Source organism: Callithrix jacchus, chromosome 5, assembly GCF_049354715.1.
Source record: "Callithrix jacchus isolate 240 chromosome 5, calJac240_pri, whole genome shotgun sequence".
Classification (NCBI taxonomy): Eukaryota; Metazoa; Chordata; class Mammalia; order Primates; family Cebidae; genus Callithrix; species Callithrix jacchus.
This window is the reverse complement of record NC_133506.1, coordinates 87,768,383-87,790,682: the sequence shown is the minus strand read 5'-3', so window position 1 is coordinate 87,790,682 and position 22,300 is coordinate 87,768,383. Positions and strand designations below refer to the sequence as shown.

At 39.0% G+C, this 22,300-nt stretch overlaps 1 protein-coding gene across 33 annotated transcripts in view; it reads right to left on the bottom strand.

Moving 5' to 3' along the window:
- Nucleotides 1–22,300, bottom strand: part of TLK2 (tousled like kinase 2) — a 150,453-nt gene that overhangs the window by 75,285 nt on the left and 52,868 nt on the right. For 14 of the 33 annotated variants that reach the window (XM_035300353.3, XM_078373458.1, XM_035300354.3 and 11 more), the window contains exons 3-7: nucleotides 17,780–17,851; nucleotides 16,004–16,073; nucleotides 15,143–15,186; nucleotides 14,011–14,106; nucleotides 1,794–1,961 (exon numbers count right to left, since the gene is read on the bottom strand). In XM_035300353.3, coding sequence (XP_035156244.1) covers nucleotides 1,794–1,961; nucleotides 14,011–14,106; nucleotides 15,143–15,186; nucleotides 16,004–16,073; nucleotides 17,780–17,851 — 450 coding nt within the window. The remainder of the gene's footprint in view (nucleotides 1–1,793; nucleotides 1,962–14,010; nucleotides 14,107–15,142; nucleotides 15,187–16,003; nucleotides 16,074–17,779; nucleotides 17,852–22,300) is intronic. The other 19 variants (XM_035300361.3, XM_035300366.3, XM_078373461.1 and 16 more) reach the window with 3 other exon arrangements.

Sequence of the window (22,300 nt, the reverse complement as noted above, 5' to 3'; positions counted from 1 at the left end):
AAGAGGTAATTTTTAAGGCAACGACAAAAAGACAAGTAACTCCTTGATTATCCAAAGTTCTTCCTGGAAAAGTTAGATCCAAAATAAAGATTTAACAAAAGTAAGTATATGGTGAACATAAACAATCTCGAAATGTGTGAATGACATACATACATTCTCTAAAACAATACTATAGTGTACTGCATTCTCAAAGGAACTATTCCACACTGCTATCAGTCCCTCTCACAATATTATATGGGTCAATTCTCCCATTTTTAAAGTATGTATATTTCCTTTGTTACCTAAGGAAAGGACTGTACTGCCTTCACACCAGAAGTTTCCCCATCCTTTGATGATTAAAGATCAAAACACTTCTAATATTAAACAATGAAATAAATGTGAGCTCTACCTACATTTAGGATTAACAAAAACAAGTAAGATACTGGGTTCCACTTTACAAAAAAAAAAAAAAAGTAAGATAATAATGTATCTGTTTATTCCAGTACACGGGGTGAATAGCCAGAGCCTATCCCAGGCAGCTCAGGGTACAGGTAGAAACCAGACCTAGATAGGAAGCCATTTTGTTGTGCACACACACCCACACTCACTCAGACTGGAACTCCGTACACACAGTAATGAACCTAATGAGCATGTCTTTGGGATATGGGAGGAAACCAGAGTACCCACGCAGACATGGGGAGAACATGCAAACTCCACACAGATGGTGGAGTCAGCTCACAGTGGCTAATTAACGCTATAACAAAACCATTTGAATAAAATGGATGTTATTCAAAGAGTGTTGTATCTCTTTCTTAAGGTAAAGCTACCGTAACTATAAAAAAATGCCAAATCATGCACAATAGTTTCCTATCTGGTTAACTGTTTTATTATCTGTATTTCCTTTCCTTAAGACAACCATTATTTTCAGTACCTTTTTGAGCACAGTTGGTGGAGTGTGGACTGAAGACTCAGAATCCATAGGGCAAATAAACAGGAAACTTAGATTATAACTGGACAAAATGAACCAGTAAGAGGAACAAAATTTGGATGAATGGTGACTTTAATTCTGAAAGATGCCCTTAAAAGTGGAATAGGAATAGGGCAATGGGACTTTCTGTTACTCTGGCACCACTGGCAATAAACTGGTGACCCGATAGGGCCCAGAAACCAGGAAAAGTAACGGTTGGTTCAAATGGCATTCACAGTGCATTATGAAATGAGGTCAAACTTTCATAATACTCAAATTCTTGTTCTTCAAACACGGAGAAAGAAGCAAGCTGAAAGGAGCAAATAGGTATCTAAATATTCCTGGGAAAGGTAGCGTACCAACACTGTGAAGGGGTGAGAAAGCAAGTGTGTACATAGCCCAAATACTACATGGGGCAAATGACTAGTAAGCTTGCTGTGAGAATGCCTGCTCACATACTGAAACTGTACTGACTTGAGTATTAACTTACATAGATATGGCTGGAACTTGGAGATTCTATTTTTAATTATATCTTGGTTGTTAATGCAATTTGATCTGTATTTTCTTCTTTGTCAATCTAAGACTGTGCTTTCCTTCCTATTGTGCGTTCAGGCTTTGACAAAGCAGTCTCCCTCAGGAGCCTGAACCAAGGGAGATTGAGTAAAAACACAATACATTTAGAAGTGATATAGAATTAGACATGTTTGGGAATGATAGTAAGGGGAAATCATATTTTTAAAAAAACCTAGATATGTCCTTATCTCTCTATCAAAATAATTAATCCAACTTCATCAAGGAGTGCTAGGGAAATGGCAAGGATCTAAATTAACTTAGGCTTTGTACTCACTGAAACAAAAGTGAAGCAGAGGCCAGCTCCCCTTTGTGCCAGCTGCTCCGTGTCTAGCCGAGGTTTTGCTAGCATCACTGACATGAGGGTTGGCAGAGCAGACTGCTCCTCTGTCGCCTCCTTTGCAGCGGTGCCATCTAAACCATAGAGGGGCTGTTCTACTCGTCGCTGGAAAACAGTAAAGAAACACACAAATAACATGAGAAAGATAATCTGATACTGCCCAAACATGCAACAGGCTAAAAACAGTTATCAAATATAACATGAATGATTTTTTTTAAAAAGCCTCTCTAAAAATAATTATGGAGAGCACGCCAACATTATCACTTGATTATAATCTATCTAAAAATGTGACCATCTTACTCAAATTGTTTGACATATTTTAATGGTTCTATACTTATGTAAGTCTAAATTTATACGTTACTTTGTAGAGTTCAAAAAATCAACTTCACAATGCCCTCAACCCTACACAGGAAATATTATTTCCATCCTGTAGGTAAATGAAAATTAAGACATTGTCCCATGACTTTTCTTTTTTTTTTTTTTGAGATAGAGTTTCATTCTTGTTGCCCAGACCGGAGTGCAATGGCATGGTCTCAGCTCACTGCAACCTCCACTTCCCGGGTTTAAAGCAATTCTCCTGCCTCAGCCTCCCAAGTAGCTAGGATTACAGGCACCCACCACCACGCCTGGCTAATTTTTGTTTGTATTTTTAGTATAGATGGGGTTTCAACATGTTGGCCAGGCTGGTCTCAAACTCCTGAACTCAGGCAATCTGTCCATTTCGGCCTCTCAAAGTGCTGGGATTACAGGCATGAGCCACTGTGCCTGTCCCGTCCCATGACTTAAAAAGGTGGAGCTTATTTCACTCTTTTTTTTTTTTTTTTTGAGATGGAGTTTCGCTCTTGTTACCCAGGCTGGAGTGCAATGGCGCGATCTCGGCTCACTGCAACCTCCGCCTCCTGGGTTGAGGCAATTCTCCCGCCTCAGCCTCCCAAGTAGCTGGGATCACAGGCGCGCACCACCATGCCCAGCTAATTTTTTGTATTTAGTAGAGACAGGGTTTCACCATGTTGACCAGGATGGATCTCTTGACCTCGTGATCCACCCGCCTCGGCCTCCCAAAGTTTCACTCTCAATTCTATTCTCACTATAGTATATTTAGATGCAAAAATCTAAAATAAATGCAAGCAAAACAAGTTCCACAGTATACTAAAAGGATAATACACCACAATTACATATGACTTACTCCAGAAATCTAAAAATGGTTCAACATTAGCAAATCTACTAATGTAATTCATTATATTAACTTTAGGGAGGGAAAAATTATGGCTCTTCCTATTGGATACCCAAAAGGATATCCAGTGTTGGGTAACTCTTAAAATGACTGGAATTGGCAGGGCACAGTGGCTCATGCCTGTAATCCCAGCACTCTGGAGGCCAAGGCAGGCAGATCACTTAAGGTCAGGACTTCAAGACCAGCCTGGCCAACATGGTGAAATCCTGTCTCTACTAAAAACAGAAAAACTGGCTGGGAATGGTGGCTCAAGCCCAGCACTTTGGGAGGCCAAGGCGGGTGGATCACGAGGTCAAGAGATCGAGACCATCCTGGCCAACATGGTGAAACCCCGTCTCTACTTAAAATACAAAAAAAAAAATTAGCTAGTCGTGGTGGCGTGCGCCTGTAGTCCCAGCTACCTGGGAGGCTGAGGCAGGAGAACTGCTTGAACCTGGGAGGCGGAAGTTGCAGCGAGCCGAGATTGTGCCACTGCACTCCAGCCTGGCGCCTGGCAACAGAGCAAGACTCTGTCTCAAAAAGAAAAGATTGGAATTATCCATTTTTAATATAATAAACAGTATGTTTTTCAAAAAATCAATATAAAACATCATAATTAGTGGTGCTATACTGGAGACCCTCTCATTAAAGCTGGAAACCAAAGTAACACATTCTCATATTAGACGTTATTATAAAAGTTTTAGCCAATATGAAAAAAAATATGTGGTAAAAATATTAAAAAATATTAAATATTTTTAGTGTCACTTTTGTATGATATAAATATTCACAAAGGAAACCAAGCAAATCAATGGAAAAACTACTATAACAATTAAGAGTTCAGTAAGATGGCCAAATACAAAATAAATACACCAAAATTGATAGCTTCCCCAACTGATTATAATCACAGCAGTTAATGGAAGGAAAAGCAGATTCAAAGTAGCAAAAAAAACTGTACAATACTTGAAAGCAAACTTAAGAAACATGCAGAGAATACCTATGAAGAAAAACTACAGTTTCACAGACAAATATAAAAGATGATCTAAATTAAATGGCAATATCATGTTCCTGGGTTCAGAATCTACAGACGTCAAATTTCTCTAAAACCCAAGTTTAAGGCTTTTAATTTTGTTTTTGGCCTGTTTCTCTTCCAAGGGATAGTCTTATGGTGGCAGAGTGGTCATCTAGGTTCTCTCTCATGCTTTTTTGGGCAGTTATTTTTGTGGAATTTCACAATAAATTCTAAGTTTCACTTAAAAAAAAAATCATAATCAGCCACATAATTTTTCAGAAAGAATATCAGGGAAACTTGACCAGATACAGAAACATACTAAAATGTTACATTAACTATAACAGTATCATACAGATACAGAAGCAGATTGACCAGTGTCACAGAATACAGAATTCAGAAACAGATCTATATAATATGGATATATAGTTTGTGATTAGTAGGCCAGGTGCGGTGGCTCAAGCCTGTAATCCCAGCACTTTGGGAGGCCAAGGCGGGTGGATCACAAGGTCGAGAGATCGAGACCAACCTGTTCAACATGGTGAAACCCCGTCTCTACTAAAGATACAAAAAATTAGCTGGGCGTGGTGGCGCGTGCCTGTAATCCCAGCTACTCGGGAGGCTGAGGGAGGAGAATTGCCTGAACCCAGGAGGCGGAGGTTGCGGTGAGCCGAGATTGCGCCATTGCACTCCAGCCTGGGTAACAAGAGCGAAACTCCGTCTCAAAGAAAAAAAAAAAGATACTACAAAGTATAGTTTGTGATTAATGTGCATTTCATATCAGTGGGAACGTACTAAAAAGATGGTAGGTCATTTGTACAGATATTAGAAAAAAAAGGGAAAAGTAGATTTCTACCTTTTATCACATATAAAAATTATAAGAAGAAAAAATAAATTCTTTTAGAATTTTTTAGTGGTAAAGGACTTTTTAAACATGACATTAAAAATATAAACCATTGGCAGGGCACCATGGGCTCATGCCTGCAATCCAGCACTTTGGGAGGCTGAGATGGGCAAAATCACTTGCGGTCAGGAGTTTAAGACCAGCCTGGCCAACGTGGTGAAACCCTGTCTCTACTAAAAATACAAAAATTAGCTGGGTATGGTGGCACATGCCTGTAGACCCAGCTACTCAGGAGGCTGAGGCAAAAGAATTACTTGAACCCAGGAGGCAGAGGCTGCAGTGGGCCAAGATCACAGCACTGCACTCCAGCCTGGGTGATACAGTAAGATCCTGTCTCAAAGGAAAAAAAACATATATATATATATATATATATATGAGTATATATATATACGCACACCATATAGGAACAGTCATATATATATATATATACACACATATATATATATATCTCACACACTTTTTTTTAATCATATAGGAACATCTAAGAATAAGACAAATCCCGTAAGTCATAAAGGAAAAACAATAAATTTGACTACTTCAATTTTTTTTTAACATGTGAATGTAAAAGTCAACATGAAGTTAAAGGCAAGATTACAAACATGCAAAAATATTTACAATATAAATATCAATAAATAATAATTTATTAAATCTTAATAAACAATGCTTTACCCATCAGTAAAACAAAAACCAAAAACACACAAATATTTCAAAAGAGACATAGGCAAAGGACCTGAACCAGCATTAAAAGAGAAATCCAAAAGGCCATTAAACATATAAGATGCTTAATATAACTAATGAACACATGCAAGTTAAAACAAGGTATTTTTCTTGATGGCAAAGATTACAATGATAAAATTCACTATTAGCAGGGTGTAAAAAATTAGTACTCTCAAACTGCTAATAACCTCCTAGCAATTTATGTGATGATATTTTTAAATGATCATACTCTGACATGGGAATTATAATTAGGGAAGTTAACTGGAAAAAACGCAGGTATGTACAAGAATGTTCATTACAACACTATATATAGAATACAAATGTTTACAAGATATTGGTTAAATAAACTAATACAATGGAAATAAGAAAACCCATTATATAAACATACATGTGTATATATCAAAAAGTCTAGAAATATTTGCCCACCATAATCTCTAATAACTTCTTTTGGAGGAAACTTTCTATTTTACCATTTCTAAACTGAACTTTCACAATCTGCATGAATAAAGGAGGTAATTTTTCTTAATCAGGAATAATTCTGTAACATTTTCATGTCAAAAAATAAAAGTAAAATAATCCTGACAAAGAAATTTAATTTTTGAATATAGGGTAGAGTACTCCTGATGATCAACACTCCTACCCTATCAAATGTAAAAGTTTAAGCTCAGACTCCAGAACACCTGTAATACCCATTGATGACAATATTCTCATGGCATGGGAGAATGAGCTGCAACAGTAAAATAAATCTTCTGCCATATATTCAATAAATACCTGCCAAGGGATGAAAGATTTAAAAATATTTCTGTAAATATCCTATGTTAGCTACAGCCTAGCCTGTTTGAACCATCCTTCCTCTGGGGAAAAAAAAACTATAAAGGTAGGATAAAATATGGGCAAACAACAGTAACAAACATTAGAAACACTCAAGACTTGATAAAACGTTAGGGATCTGCCAGGGCAAAATCTAAGGGAAATTAGGAACACAAGACAGGTAAAAGAAACACCAAAGCCACATATGGCCTAAGAGCACCTGCTGGTCTTGAATTTCCATTTTCAGGGCAACATGGTATCAAGCAGATAGTCATAGACCAAAGCTCAGCCAAGACAGAGGGTTCAATAGGAAACCTTTCCCACTCCAAGCTGGGCCTCCAAAGAGCTACACTACATTCTCAAGGAAAGGGTAAACCAGGAAAAATTACCCCCACCCTCAGACAGTTACAAGGAAGTTGCCTTAGCAGTGTAAGGGTTGTGGGTTCTCTTGAGAAATGTTAACACAATACAAATCACTTATTCCTAGTAGTTGAAAGAAGCAAACAAAATAAACAAACTAAACAAAATATAAGCCATAAATTCACTATGGTGGCATATAAGAGAAGTAAAATCTTCAGGTACTCAAAAGAAGCAAATAAAAATTTTCCCTGGAGTAACACATCTTCATTCATCCCAGATCTTGAAGAAACTCCACAAACAATTTTGCAAGAACAATGAGGAGTACACAGTGAAAAAACAAAGCATAAAAGAAATAAAGCCATGAGCAACAACTAAGAAAAACGAGACACTAGAAACAGATTCACATAAAAGTTTCAGATGCTAGAATTATCAAACAAATTATAAAATAATTATGTCTAATGCATTAAAAAAAAGGCTTAAAAATATCTACAGGAAATGTAATTCTTTTTCTTAAAAAGGCAGTAGCTGCCAGGCACGGTAGCTCACACCTGTAATCCCAGAACTTTGGGAGGCCAACGCAGGTGGATCACCTGAGGTCAAGAGTTCAAGATCAGCCTGACCAACATGAAGAAACCCCGTCTCTACTAATAATACAAAAAGTAGCCGGGTGTGGTGATGCATGCCTGTAATCCCAGTTACTCGGGAGGTTGAAGGAGAAGAATTTGCTTGAACTCAGGAGGTGGAGGTTGTGGTAAATTGAGATGGTGCCAATGCACTCCAGCCTGGGCAACAAGAGCAAAACTCTGCCTTAAAAAAAAAAAAAAGAAGGCAGTAATCAATTCAATAGGGCTAATAGCTAATTAGAAACAATGAATAAGAATCTGGGAACTGAAAGGCAAGAAGAAATTATCCATGATGGAGTATATAAAGACAAGAAGAACAAAATACAAAAAAAAAAAGTCAAAAGGCATGGTAGTAAAATTAGAAATCTAATGTATGGCTAATTCGAATTTCATAAGATGAGGAAAAACAGAACAAGTCAAAGATAATATCTGAAGAGACAACTGCTATTTATTCAGAACTGATGAAAGACACCAACCCACAAATTCAAGAAGTCCAGGAAATCACAAGCAAGAGAAATGAAATGACACATCATCATAAAACTACAGAACACCACAGCTAAAGACTTTCAAAGCAATCAGAGGGGAAAAAAGCAGTTATCTTCAAAGAAACAAGCAAATGACAGCTGATTTGTTAACAGTTAACAATGGAGGGCTAGAAGATGGTAATGGATTACTGCTCAATTGTGTTAAAAGAAAAAAAAAGCAAACCTAAAAATACACACAGCAAAAATACTTTCAGGAGTAAGAGCAAAATAAAGTTATTTCAGTAAACAAAAATCTAGAGCTAATCCTTTGCAGATATACTCTAGAAGAATACTAAAGGAATATTTAGGCAGAAGCAAAGTGACCCCAGGTGGAAGGTATAGGATGCAAAAAGAAAAGAACCACAAAGAGGTGAATATACAGATAAACCTAAATGAACACTGATAGCATTAAACAATAATATTTGATGAGACCAAAAAAAGACAAAATATAACACCACCACCACCAAATCAGTAGCAGAGTAAATGGTGTTCTGAGGTCATGATTTTATTTTGTAAAGGATAAAGATACAACTGACATTAAATTTTAGCATATTAAAAATATATATGGTAATTTATTTTTACTTTTTCATATTTTTGGGTTTTATTTGAGATGGGGTCTCACTCTATGCTCCAGGATGGAGTGCAGTGGTGTGATCATGACTCACTCCAACTCTGACATCCTGGGCTCAAGGAATCCTCCCACCTCAGCCACCTGAATAATTGGAGCTACAAGGTGCATGCAACCATGCCTGGCTAATTTTAAATTGTTATGTTTTGTTGTAGAGACGGGGTCTTGTTATATTACCTAGGCTGGTCTCAAACTCCTGAACTCAAGTAATCCTCCCACCTGGGCCTCCCAAAGTGCAAGGATTACAGGCGTGAGCCACCACACCTGGCTGAATGTGATACTTCCTAAGAGAAACACCAAAGACAGCCTAGTTACTAGAAGAGGAGGAAAATAGAAAATGACTTTAAAAAAATTCAATCTAAATGAAAGCAAGAAATTAAAGAAAAAGGAATACAGAACAGGCAGGATAAATAAACACATTAAACGATGATACATCTAAACCGAATATATTGGTAATTATATTGAATGTAAATAAAAGAAAAATTTTAGACCTAAGAGAACAAAATCCAATTATATGGTATTTGCCAAAGACAGACAGAAAACATAATGCAAATTTAATAGTATTAACAATGGAAATAGTTATACCACACAATGGTTTGGATATATTAAATATCACATAAACCACATTTAAAGCAAAGGGCTTCAGCCAGGCTCGGTGGTTTGTACCTATAATCTCAACACTTTGGGAGGCCCAGGCAGGTAGATCACTTCAGGCCAGGAGTTCCAGACCAGCCTGGCCAATGTGGCAAAACCCTGTCTCAACTAAAAATTCAAAAAGATTAGCTGAGCATGGTGATGTATGTCTGTAATCTCAGATACTTGGGAGGCTGAGGCACGAATTGCTTGAACCTAGAGGGGTGAAGGTTGCAGTGAGTTAAGATTGTGCCACTGCACTCCAGCCTGGGTGACAGATGAAGACTCCACCTCAAAAAAAAAAAAAAAAAAAAAAAAAAAAAGAAAGAAAGAAAAAAAATATTTAAAAAACCATTCCAAGCTTGCCATGCCAGGTAGCTCATGTCTGTGATCCCAGCAGTTTGGGAGGCCAAGGCAGGCAGATCACCTGAGGTCAGGAATTAGAGACCACCAGCCTGTCCAACATAGTGAAACCTCTCTCTACTAAAAATACAAAAATTAGCCAGGTGTGGTGGCACACACCTGTAATCCCAGCTACCCAGGAGGCAGAAGTTGCAGTGAGCCGAGACTGCACCACTGCACTCCAGCCTCAGGGACAGAGTGATGCTTTGTCTCCAAAAATAAAATCAAATAAATTTAAATATAAAAATAAAAGTCATTCCTAGCTTGCCAGCTGTGAGCTGTCCTTTGTCAATTCCTGCATAAAAACTTACATGTTTTACATACTTTTTATATTTTTTATATTTAACAAAAATACAAATAATCTTCCATAGGTAAAAAGGTAAAAATAAATTTTTATCCATCTATTCTTCCCTTTCAGCATAATTTTGAGCACCTATTGTGTGCCAAGCACCATTTTGGATGCTGGAGACTGAAAATGAAATAAGATATTGCTTACATGTCAAGTGGGGGAAATTAGTTTAAAAATTACACTTTTATGTAACAAGAGAGCAGTAAACAAAACAAAGCAAAATCCCCATTCTTATGAGATTAACATTCTAGTGGCAAGATGGACAATTAAATATGTAGTTGAAAATAAAAATATATAAATTATTAAATGAAAATTAAACTTGTAACACACCAATGACGATAAATGATCTACAAAATACAAAACAAAATGGACAAACCTCACAAAAGTAACATGGAACAAAAGGACTAGCCACAAGAATATACACTAAATAATTCTGTTATACAAAATACAAAAACAAGAAAATTCATTTATGTTGTTAGAGGTCGGGCTAGTGGATAGCCACCAGGGGGTCAGTAACTGAAAAAGAACATGGGAACTTCTGCATTATTAGTGGTATTTCTTGTGCTTGTAGAGTTTGTGAAAATTCATTAAACTGTAGACTTATAATGTGTACTCTTCTGCATGTATAAATATGAATCAACAAAAATTTAAAGATATATTAAAATGTATGTACATGGGTGTGTCAGAATTAAAGGGCTAGGAACAAAGTGACAAGGTGTGAGGAACTGCTATTTTAGAGAAGCTGGCTAAGGGAGACTGCTTGACTGACATTTTTGAGCAACAACCTGATGAAGAGATTGCTGATATTTGAGAAAAGCATGTTCCTTCCTGGAAGAGGGAATAACAAGTACAAAGACCCCGAAGCAAAGGTGTTCTTCACAGAGCTCAAGGAGGCCAGTGTGGCTGCAGTGGCATGAAGGAGAGGGAGAATGGCTGCAAATGTCAGAACCAGGTGGATAGTAGGGAGCACAGATCATGGAGGAGCTTTTAGGTCACATAAAGACTTCAGTCTAGGAAGCCACTGGACAGTGTTGAGCAGAGGAGTGCCAGGATGTGTCTGAACATTTTAATAATCATGTGGGATATTATATTAAGACCAGGTAGAACAAGGACAAAAAACAGGGAGACCACTTTGAAAGCTAATCCAGTGAACAGAAATAGAAAAGTGGTCACATTTTAACATATTTTAAAGGAAAAACAGGATTTTCTGATGGATTACATTTGGGGCATGAAGCTATGACCTAAAAAACCAGATGGTATAACCTGTCATTTGCCAGAACAAGGCAGACTAGAGAAGAGCAGTTCGGTGTTATTGTTATGGTAGGGAAGGGAGAGAGCAAGAGTTCCTTTTTGGACATGCTGAAGCAGCACAAGTGGAAATGTCAAGTAGACAGCTGGATACATAATTATTGGGGAGACCAGAACCCATGTGAAAGGCTAGCAAGTTCTTTCATCCCAAAGGCAGATGGATGTGAGTACTGATGCAAGTAGCTTGGCAAATCTGGTGTAGAAGTATGTAGAAATTCTCTTCCGATAGCTTCTATTTTCTCAGTAAAATAAAAAAGGAAGGCCATCAGTTAGTAGAAGAATTGCTGGAGGTTTGCAGGAGATAACAAAAATATGACATATTCATGGAGGAAAGGGAACGAAGTAGAAATACAGTAGGACTGGCAGGCAGTGAGAGGTACACATGAGGTCAGTGCTCATGACCTGAAAATCAGTCAGTCACCTTGGTTTGTGTGTGTTCCTCCAACCATGCTGAGTTGCCTAGAGGCAGGCAAGGAAAAGGTGGAGAATTAAGCTTTGGTTCCTATTTTAACACCTCATCTATCATCAGATTTGTATGATGACAGGGCTCAGACACTTTCATATAGCTGGCAAAAATGTCTACAGATCACTGAGTTCATCTCTTTTGTCTTCAGGTAAGATTCAACCTAAACCAATAAATGACATAGGAGAGATAGGTAGTCACACTATTAAAAACCAAATAAAAAGAGGATTTCAGGAAGAAAAGAGTTATAGACAACACTGAGAAATTCTACAAAACAGAATTTCAACACTGAGAATTTCTACAAAATTCTCCTGTGTCTCTGTCCCAAATAGATAATCTGCTATCTCATTTAATATCTTTTAAACTTTAATTGGTTTAAAACTTAAGAGAAACAGAGACCCTAGCCTCTTCAACAGTTATCTAACAACCTCAACCTGCCCAAATTGGATCTATCATCAAACATTTCTAACATTATAAACTATGGCAAGGACGGCCTGACACAATGGCTAATGCCTATAATCTCAGCACTTTGGGAGGTGGAGACAGGCACATAACATGATCTCAGGAGTTTGAGACCAGCCTGGGCAACATGGTGAAATCACGCCTCTACAAAAAAACACAAAAATTAGCTGGGCATAGTGGTACATGCCTGTAGTACGAGCTACTCAGAAGGCTGAGTTGGGAGGATCACTTGAGCCTGGGAGGCGGAGGTTGCAGTAGTCATGATTGCACCACTGCACTCTAGCCTGGGTGACAGAGCGAGACTGTCTCAAAAAAAAAAAACAAAAACATTATTATGAATATATGGCAAGGATGACACAGTAATAGCCAAAACTGCTTAGATGTTTTAATAAGTGCTTTAATAATTGTAATAATCTTAATGAATGTAGCTTTTTATGAGACAGTAGAGGGGCAGGAAGTATATTTTAAAATACTTTAACAGGGCCGGGCGCAGTGGCTCACGCCTGTAATCCCAGCACTTTGGGAGGCTGAGGCAGGTGGATCACGAGGTCAAGAGATCGAGACCATCCTGGTCAATATAGTGAAACCCCGGCTCTACTAAAAATACAAAAAATTAGCTGGGCATGGTGGCACGTGCCTGTAATCCCAGCTACTAAGGAGGCTGAGGCAGGAGAATTGCCTAAACCCAGGAGGCGGAGGTTGCAGTGAGCCGAGATCGCGCCATTGCACTCCAGCCTGGGTAACAAGAGCGAAACTACTCGTAAATAAATAAATAAATAAATTTAAATACTTTAACAATACAGAAGCCTAAATCAGTTAGGAAATGAGTACTCTCATACAACTCTCCCAAGGCAAAGAAAAACAACTTTCCTAAAAATCAGTGATCCAAAATAAAAACTTCTGTCCCAGACACCTTGTCTCCCAAGATCCCACCTGAGGCAATACCGAAGGCATTAGGGGATACAGCACACTCTTGAGTAAGAGGTCTTACACAGTATCAACAAATTATGCGAAGACACTGGAGCAAATAAACATAATCCTACACTAGCTTACTCAGGAATTCTCAACCTCAGCACCAGTGATATTTTGGACCAAATAATTCTTTTTTGCAGGGAGGCTGTCCTAACATTACAGAATGTTTACCAGTGTCCCTGACTTCTGCCCAGTAGATGCCTATAGTTTCATCCCCATGCCTTCCAGCTGTGACAACCAATAATGACTCCAGTTATTGAGAAATGTCCCTGAGGGGCAAAACTGCCCCCAACTGAGAACCACTAACTTAGGTATAATGCTTTTAAGACCTTCGGATCTCTCTTACAGGCTGGAAACAAACCGATCACATATCTGTACAGCATTAGCTTTTCTAGTGCATCACTGAGTAAGCCCTAGAGATAACTCAATTATACAAGAAGCTTGTCAAATTTTAAAAGAAAAAAGCCCTAAGGGAACATACAAATTTGGCAAGGTAAAAAACCTAATGTTTTGATTGGAATCAATTTTTTGATCTACTACTGAGCTATAGGATTAGAGGTAATTTATTATATAGAGACAATAGAATTGGCTCCTTTGTAAAAAGCTAATTTGCTGATATAGATTTGAATCTAAGTAAGTGATTCATAGGTAAAACTATGAACTTTTCTCCCTAATGCCTCATTCTCTGTGGGCAATTAATGAAAGAGAAACTTTGCTTGAGTGTTTCTGGGCATCTTGTCTCCTACAACAGGTGTCAAATTTCTCCAGGTGAATGCTTACCGGTAAGGGATTGGATAAGGAATGTTGCGGTGAGGATCGTGCAACTGGTGGAACACTTCTGCCAGGGCTGGTTCCTGGCCCGCTTCCCCCAGCAAACTGGCCAACAGGGAAAAATGGATATGAATAATTCAAAACAGTACTATGCTTCAGATAAGGAGAGTAAAAGATTAATACACAAACAGGTCTTAATTATATGGCCCCTTTAAGTTAATACAACTTACTCTAGAGAAAAAAATGCCACATAAGTCAAATTCTGCTAACTTGAGATTTTTAAGAAGGAGCTCCAGCAGATACATATCAAGATATAAAGAAAACATGATTAGAAAGCTGAAGGTACACATGATTTTGAAAGGACACGAGAGAAGAATGTTTTCCCTTCTTGTCTCAAAATACACAAAGTAGAAATGCAGTGGTGCAGTGATGTTAGTGTCTTCTTTAGTAACCACTAATGATGGGTCAGGGAACTCACTATATGTTCCACTGGACTAAAGGGAGGAGGACAAAAGAAGAGTCCAAGTCATTCCACCTCAGTCTTTATAAGACACAAAACCTTGTCTGGCCAAGAGAAAAATCACCTTATTTGTGAATTTTTATATCATCACAGTCAAGACACGTAGTAAATTTAAATTTAGGAAGTCAGCAGCAGTTTTCTCTTATTGAGAGATGGAGTAGCATTGATTGATGAAGATGGGGAGGAAGAGAAGAAGAGTACAGTAAAGGCAAAACATAACTTTTTTTTTTTTGGAGACACAGTCTCACTCTGTCACCCAGGCTGGACTGCAGTAGATCATGGGTCACTGCAGCCTGGACTTCTCAGGCTCAAGTGATCCTCCCACCTCAACCTCCCAAGTAGCCGAGACCATAGGTATGTGTCACCACAGCTGGCTAATTTTTTCTATTTTTTGTAGAGACAGGGTTTCCCAATGTTGCCCAGGCAGGTCTTGAACTCCTGGGTTCAAGAGATCCTCTCAGCCTCCCAAAGTGTTGGGATTACAGGCATAAGCCACTTCACCTGGCCAAAATATTACTTTCTAAAGCCTCAAATAAACACACGGATTTAGGTTTTTTTTTTTTTTAAATCACTACAGAGTTCATCTTTGGGTTTTTTGTTTTTTCAAAAAATGTAACTTACCTCAAAGTAATCACTAATTTTATGTCCCCTAGGAGTGCCTTTCCCTGAAAATGAAACCAAAGTAAATACAGTTTTTCCAATACATATGTAAACCATCATTCACTAAAATGTACTATACATTCAGTAACTACATACATTGCTATAAACCCAAGTGTCAGCTTTACTTGTAACAAATGAGCCAAAATACCTTAGCCTAAGAACAGACTATTTCCTCCATAAAATAAAGGACTAAACCAGCAGTGAAAGGAAGAATTTTTTCACAGCTTTAAGATTCAGTAATTTTTCTTGTCACGTTGGAAGAATTTTGCTCCAAAGACACAATGAATTATCTGTAAATTTTAAAAGATAAGAAGGATGCAACAAGACTGGGCTTTCTATTCCTTAGAATGGGAGAAAAAAAGCCAAGTCATTTTTTCATTCTTTGATTATATAAAGATATTTGGCATTATACCCATCATGTTTACAGATTTATCCCAGTGGATTCCAATATTCAACTAAACAACTGCCACGAAGAGCAGCAGGCAGAAAGGGAAGTCATGTAAATAAAGCATTTCCAGTTGGCTGTCATTAACAAATCACTGATCTAACACAAGACAGAGTTAAAACGCTAACATAACCTCTTTTTTGTACAATGTATGCTTGGTGTAAAGAAAAGCCTGTGGTTAAGAGGACTGTTAACTTACAACAGGGAAAACAAAAGAGTCCCCGAAGAACTAACACTGTTTTGTCAGGTGAATATCAAATGGCAAACCTCCTTTACCAGGAATCCCTGGGTACAAACTAATTATGTAGTATAAGTTAGAAAAATCTATCTAAGTACATTAGAACTGAGTACTTTTGTTGATATGAAATTACTACTACCTTGGCTAGTTTCATATGGTTCAGCTTTTCTTTTCCGATTTCGCTGGTCATTCTGCTTTTTCTCGGGAGTCTGTTAAATACCATATACGCCACAATTAGCATTTTGGTAAATCTTTCACGTTAGGAAAAACAGTGAGTATACACAAAATACTGAATATATACACAGAAATAACTGGCCCAGACAAGTCCTGAATCACTGTCCTCCTCTTAAAGCAGTTTAACATCTGTCTTCTGCACAGGCAAAGAAAAAAAAAAAACTGAGTATAACAAAGAGTATAGAATCTAGAACCAAACCATCCACACAATTTTTGGTAAACTGCTTAAAATATCAGAGCTTCAGTTTATTTATCTGTAAGTCAGAGGTGCTACAAAACTTTTGTAAGATGTTTAACAGAGCACACATGTAGGACAAATGTCCACCATATGTTAGGCTCTCAGAAAACTGCTGTTACAGTCCTTCTACTTTAAATCCAATTTTTCTTCCAAAAAGGAAAGATCTGCATAGTTTTATCTAAATGAAGAGTAGTTGGCTGCAGACTTACACTGAGACCCATATCTAGGCAGCTAGGTTATATGCCTAATAATAATAAAATCTTGTGCATGAGGGCTGTGAAAAGTTAAATAAATGAACAAAAAATGTTGGCCAGGCACTGTGGCTCATGTCTATAATCCCAGCACTTTGGAGGCTGAGGTGCAAGATGGCTTGAGCCCAAGAGTTCCAGATCAGCTGGGCAACACAGCAAGGCCTCGTCTCTATAAAAATATTTTAAAAATTCTGTAATCCCAGCACTTTGGGAGGCCAAGGCGGGTGGATCACGAGGTCAAGAGATTGAGACCATCCTGGTCAACATAGTGAAACCCCGTCTCTACTAAAAATAAAAAAAAAAAAAATTAGCTGGGCATGGTGGCACGTGCCTGTAATCCCAGCTACTCAGGAGGCTAAGGTTGTGGTGAGCCGAGATCACGCCATTGCACTCCAGCCTGGGTAACAAGAGCGAAACTCTGTCTCAAAAAAAAAAAAAAAAAAAATTTTTTTTTAAATTAGCTGGGCATGGTGGCACCTAGCTACTAAGGAGGCTGAGACAGGAGGACTGCTTGATTTCAGAAGTGTCAGGTTACAATGAGCTATGACTGCACCTGTGTACTCCAGTATGCATGACAGAGCAAGGCCCTGTCTCAAAAAATGTTGTAAAAATAAAATCAGTCAATCAATCTTATTTTTCATTTAAACGGGAACAATATTGCAGATTTCTATCCTTTATTGATGACAACTATGCAAAAATTTTAAAATATGTAAAATCCATACATGATTATAATAATAAAAACCCACGAGGGCCATATCATACCTGTACATAGGCAAAGAGCACACAACTCAAAGGGGAGCCATTGACACAGAGTCTAACAGCACCCTGGGAGTTACTTAAGCAGTGCTATCTTTTCTTTGAGATCCGAGTCTCACTCTGTCACCCAGGCTGGAGTGCAGTGGTGCCATCACATCTCACTGCAGCTTCATCCACCTGGGTGCAAACTATCCTCCCACCTTAGCCTCCAAGTAGCTGGGGCCACAGGTGTGCACTACCACCCCCCTGCTAAGTTTTTTTGGATTCTTTTGTAGAAACAAGTTCTCTCTATGTTGCCCAGGCTGGTCTCAAACTCCCAGCCTCAAGCAATCTGCCCACATTAGCCTCCCAAAGTGCTGGGATTACAGGTGTGAGCCACCAAGCCTGGCCCAAAAGTGGAAGTATGAAAAGTCTTGCCATGAACGTAGTTTCTTACCTCTACTTCTTTATCACTCAAGGATCCCACACTGCACAAGCTCTGGTTGGAAGACTCACTATTAAGTGGTCCCTGAAAGAAAAAAAAAATCATAATAAATAAATGTTCATTTAAGAGGATAGCAAAACTGAAGGATAAGACTGATTTTCTCTTTTTTTTGGAGACGGAGTTTTACTCTTAGTGCCCAGACTGGAGTGCAGTGGTATGATCTCACTGACTGCAACCTCTGCCTCTCAGGTTCAAGCAATTCTCCTGCCTCAGCCTCCTCAGTATCTGGGATTACAGGCACCTGCCACCACGCCCAGCTAATTTTTGTATTTTTAGTAGAGATAGGGTTTCACCATGTTGGCCAGGCTGGTCTTGAACTCCTGGCCTCAGGTGATCTGCCCACCTTGACCTCCCAAAAATGCTGGGATTACAGGCGTGAGCCACTGTGCCCGGCCGAAGCCTGATGATTCTGATGTCTAAGTCAGGTCAGAGAAGGCAAGAGTTAACTGCAACAACTTCAAGCCAATCTGAATAGAACCCAACTATGGTGCTATACCCTCCATGTTAAAATTATCTACTATTATTTTCACTTCTTTTATAAACTCTGTACTCATGTGCAGATTTTCCCTTTTATTGCAATTTCACATAAACTGAATTGATTGTTTATGGAAAATAAGCATGAGAAATCAACACTCTTGGCCTCTTATAACATGAAAGAACAGTACCTGAAAGTTGAGATGTTAAGGGGTATATTAAGAGTTCCTTATGAAGCATGGTCAAGGCTCAGAATGAAGGAAATGCTTTTCTAAGCTATGCCCTATGGAGGCATGAATGCTAGTTCAAAAAGTTTATAGGAGGTTGACACTGAGCATAACAGCATGAGGAGGCTCCACTGCCTGCTCCTCAGTGGAAGTAGCAAAAATTATCAAACAACAAGCACTCAAAGCCTCTGGAAATGGTCCTAAAGGCAAACAGGAAATGAAGAAACAGGCTGAGCATAATGGCTCATGCCTGTAATTCTAGCATTTTGGGAGACCAAAGTGGGCGGATCACTTGAGGTCAGGAGTTCAAGCCCAGGCTGGTGAACATGGTGAAACCCCGTTGTTACCTAAAGTACAAAAACTGGCTGGGCATGGTGACTCACAGCTGTAATCCCAGCACTTTGGGAGGCCGAGGCAGGTGGATCACCTGAGGTCAGTTCGAGACCAGTCTGGCCAACATGGTGAAACCCTGTCTCTACTAAAATTAGCCAGGCGTGGTGGCGGGTGCCTGTAATCCCAGCTACTTGGGATGCTGAGGCAGGAGAACAGCTTGAACCTGGGAGGCAGAGGTTGCAGTGAGCAGAGATCGTGCCACTGCACTTAGCCTGGCACCCGGTGACAGAGTAAGACTTTGTCTCAAAAAAAAACAAAAAACAAAAAAAATTAGCATGGCATGGTGCCACATGACTGTAATCCCAGCTACTTGGAAGGCTGAGGCACGAGAATCGCTTAAACCCAGAAGGCTCAGGTTGCAGTGAGCCGAGACTGCACCACTGCATTCCAGCCTGGGTGACAGAGCGAGACTCCGTCTCAAAAAAAAAAGTAGCAGCATTTATTCAATAAACTCTAAATTCAGTCAGAAAAGTGACAGGCTCTCCTTTCCCCAAAATTCAAGCCTAAGGACTCTCTCTCTCTCTCTCTTTTTTTTGAGAGAAAGTCTTGCTCTTGTTTTGTTGCCCAGGCTGGAGTACAGTGGAGCAGTCTTGGCTCACTGCAACCTCTGCCTCCCGGGTTCAAGCCATTCTCCCATCTCAGCCTCCCAAGTAGCTGCGATTACAGGGACGCGCCACAAGGCGGAGGTTGCAGTGAACCAAGATGGCACCATTGCATTACAGCCAGAGTGACAGAGCTAAGATCCTGTCGCAAAATAAAAGTTACCAGTAAAATAAAAACATGTTTATGCTACTGCTGAAATACAGAAATTATTTATTTTCATGGTTTTTATTTAGCCAAGTCACTTTACTGAATTGTCTTCTTAATCATCTTCGGTTTGTTCCTTTCTTTTTTTTTTTCGTTTGGAGACAGAGTCTTGCTCTGTAGCCCAGGCTCGAGTGCAATGGTGCGATCTCAGCTCACTGCAATCCCTGCCTCCTAAATTCAAGCAATTCTCCTCTGTCAGCTTCCCAAGTAGCTGGGATTACAGTGCATGCACCACCACGCCTAATTTTTTTGTATTTTTAGTAGAGACAGGGTTTCATCATGTTGGCCAGGCTGATCGGGAACTCCTGCCTTAAAGTGATCCACCTGCCTTGACCTCCCAAAGTGCTGGGATTACAGGCATGAGCCACTGTGCCCGGCCAGCCCAGTTTCTTTCTTTCAATTTAGCTGTCTAGGTATAGAATCATAGCATTTGTAAATAACAAGGTTTTATCCTCCTTTCCATAATTTATACCTCTTACTTGTTTTCCATTTTACTGCTCTGAATAAAACACGAAATAATCAAAGAAAGCATTTTTCTGTTTTTCATTTTCATGGTAACATCTCTAGAGCTTACCATTAAAAACTACATTAACCTATTTATGACTCAGGTTGCAGATTTTTCCTGTGAAAAATCAGACCTTGGCAATGACACTGAGCATAATATAAACAACTCCCACAAGCTTAGCGTTCCAATAACGGAACAGCAGGCATAAATGGGCTAAGACCCAAAACAGACAAAACAATCTTGAAAAGGAACATAGTTGAAGGTCCCACACTTCCTATTTTAAATCTTATTACAGGCGAGGCGCAATGGCTCACGCCTGTAATCCCAAATACTTTGGGAGGCTGAGGCGGGTGGATCACCTGAGGTCAGGAGTTTGAGACCAGCCTGGCCAACATGGTGAAACCCCATCTGCACTAAAATAACAAAACATAGTAGGGTGGAGTGGTGCAAGCCTGTAGTCTCAGCTAGTCGGAAGACTGAGGCAGAAGAATCACTTGAACCTGGGAGGTGAAGGCTGCAGTGAGCCAAGATTGCACCACTGCACTCTGTCCAGAGTAACAGTGAGACACTGTCTCAAAAAAGTATAATAATAAATAAAATTACAAAGCTATAGTAATCAAAACATCATGATATTGGCATTAAAGACAGACATATATCAATGGAAAAGAATGGACAGCCAGAAAGAAATCCTCACATACATGGTCAAATGATTTTCAATAAGGTGCCAAGACTATTCAAAGGTAAAAGTCCATTTTTTCATAAAAGGGTGCTGCGGGCCAGCATGGTGGCTCACACCTGTAATCCCAGCACTTTGGGAGGCCAAGGTGAGTGGATCACTTGAGGTTAGGAGTTTGAGGCCAGTCTGGCCAACATGGTGAAACCCCGCCTCTACTAAAAATACAAAAATTAGCTGGGTGTGGTGGCACACACCCATAATCCCAGCTACTCGGGTGGCTGAAGCAAGAGATCACTGCCACTGCACTTCAGCCTGGATGATAGAGCAAGACTGTTTCAAAAAAAGGGGGGCTGGGGGCAGTGCTGGAGAAACTGGATATGCACATGCAAATAAAATGAAAGTTGGACCACTACCACATGCAAAAATTAACTCAAAACACATCAAAGACCTAAACATAAGAACCAAAACTATCATCAACTCTTAGAAGAAAATGGAGAGTGTTATAGCGTTGAATTTAGCAATGATTTCTCGAATGTGACACCAAAAGCAGAGATAAAAACAGTAAAAACGCCTAAAATAGACATCAAAATTTAAAATCTCTGTGCATTAAATGACACAATCAACAGAATGAAAAGGAAACCCATGGAATGAGAGAAAATACTTGCAATTTATATATATGGTAAGGCATTAATAACCCAAATACATGAACAACTGCTACAACCTAACAACAACCAAATAAACAACCCATTTAAAAAGTGGGCAAAGGACTTGGATATTTCTCCAAAGATATAAAAATGGCCAACAACTACAGGAAAAGATGCTGAAAATTAATAATTTTAGGAAACTGCATCTCACAGCAAGACACTGCCTCACATCCACTGAGATGGTCACTATCAAGAAAACAAAAAAACAACCCAACCCCACAAAATAACAAGTATTGCTGAGGATGTGGAGAAACTGGAACACTTGTACACTGTTGATGGTAAATGTAAAATGCTGCAACCACTATGGAAAACTATGGCAGTTCCTCAAAAAGAATTACCATATGAACAACAATTCCATTTTTGGATATATACCCAAAAGAGCTGAAAGCAGGGCCTCAAAGAAATAGCTGTGCAACCATGTTCACAGCAGTATTATTCACAATAGCCAAAAGGTGGAAGCAATTCAAATATCCATCAACAAATGAATGAATAAACAAAACATGGTATGTACAATGAAATTCTACATTCTACAACATGGATAATCCTTGACAGCATTATGGTAAGTGAATAAGCCAGTCAAAAGAAGACTGATTCCATGCAGATGAGGTACCTATGCTAGTCAAATTCATAGAGTCAATGAATAGTGATTGCCAGGGGTTGGAGAGGAAGGAGGGATATGAGGAGTCG